Consider the following 1491-nt stretch of genomic DNA (forward strand, 5'->3'; position numbering starts at 1 on the left):
CCAAAAAAAAAAACCCAACCCAAAACAACCCAACAAAAAACAATAAAGAAAATTTATTGATCTCCTGCGCTGCTTTCACTCTCACGCACCACACAGTCTCGCTCGTTTCTTGACTTGCGGTTTTGTTTTACTTCGGGTTATTTCTTCTTCTTTTTTTCGATTCCCGTGTGGGTAATATTATTTACTATCCAGCGTCTCGGTCTTTCTGCTGGGATGATGAATCTCTTTCAGCGCGGGTCGTCCATGACAGGCAGGGTCGAAGTCCGCCTCCTAAACGATCTAAATAACAGTGTGTCGATTGGCGGCGTAAAACACCTTCATGTACTTTTTACAAACCCACAAGCGTAAGTCTGTCCCCGTTGTTTTATGCACCCCGCACAATTTAGCAAAATTTGATAAATTTTTGCATAATTTCTTATTATTTTCCTTTATCATTCTTTGTTAAAATTAACGGAATCGCATAATTTCACATTTTTGGGCTCATTTTGCATATTTTCATAATTTTTCTTGCACAAAACGACGGGACAGGTAGGTCAAGAGAATCTTATTAGTATCCTAAGTCACAGTTAATCACATGAACCAATTTGGCGTAGTGATGACTTTCGAAGGAATACAATCCTGTATTCTACTACTACTACAATACGAAGCGTGTGCCTCTCCCAGGAAGTGCGAGTCCAAGAGAGAATGACTAAAGAGTTACTATTCCCCCTTTGTGCCCCCGCGATTAGAAACGCCTAAACAGCGTTGTAAAACGTTAACTTTTAGCCTTTCAGCTCTACCTAACATCCTCTGGCTGAGGTTCATACGGCAGGAAGTCATCAACGACCGTTATTCCGTGATTCGGAAGTTGTTGCTCAGTACCTCCCTCCTCCAGCTTCCGGTACATCTGTCGGAATCAAAACACGCAGAAGTCATGACGTTGCAGGCAGCCTCCATTTTTACGTGCAGGGAGGTGCAATAGAAGACAGTTCTATTTGAATTTGAGAGAGAGGGGGAAGGAGAAAGAGAGGGAGCCGAAGAAAAAAAGAAAAGACAGACAGAGAGACAGAGAGAGCTAGAGAGAGAGCCAGAGAGAGAGAGCTAGAGAGAGAGAGCTAGAGATAGAGAGAGAGAGAGAGAGAGAGAGAGAGAGAGAGAGAGAGAGAGAGAGAGAGAGAGAAAGAAGAAGGAGAGGATTCTGAACATCTGTGATAAATCCTGTTGTCCCAGTTATAATTTATGAAGAGCCATTGTGACAACACCCATATCATCTCACTGGGAACAGACCGGGACAGAAGCAACACGTCCAAAGACAAGCAGGAGGAGTAGGCAGACCTTACCAGAGCAGAACCGACTGAACCATCTGAGTGCTTGTCAACCTTTTTTAAGCCAGCGTCCACTTTTGCCACCTTTAAGAGTCTGAAATTTTCGCACCGCCCACTGTCATGTTCATACTTCCGACTGAGGCATTAAATAATAATACCTTCTGTCACTTCGCGGGTGATGGACACA

General features: G+C 43.5%; 1 protein-coding gene across 1 annotated transcript in view; it reads right to left on the reverse strand.

The window, feature by feature from the left end:
- LOC106012484 overlaps nt 1–886 on the reverse strand; it is a gene marked incomplete at its 5' end in the record, with an annotated part of 1714 nt that extends 828 nt beyond the window's left edge. Inside the window, 1 exon segment of the mRNA XM_013085561.2 lies at nt 780–886. Coding sequence (XP_012941015.1) covers nt 780–886 — 107 coding nt within the window.
- Nucleotides 887–1491: the final 605 nt, after the last annotated feature.

The sequence above is a fragment of the Aplysia californica genome, unplaced genomic scaffold, assembly GCF_000002075.1.
Source record: "Aplysia californica isolate F4 #8 unplaced genomic scaffold, AplCal3.0 scaffold00387, whole genome shotgun sequence".
Lineage (NCBI taxonomy): Eukaryota > Metazoa > Mollusca > Gastropoda > Aplysiida > Aplysiidae > Aplysia > Aplysia californica.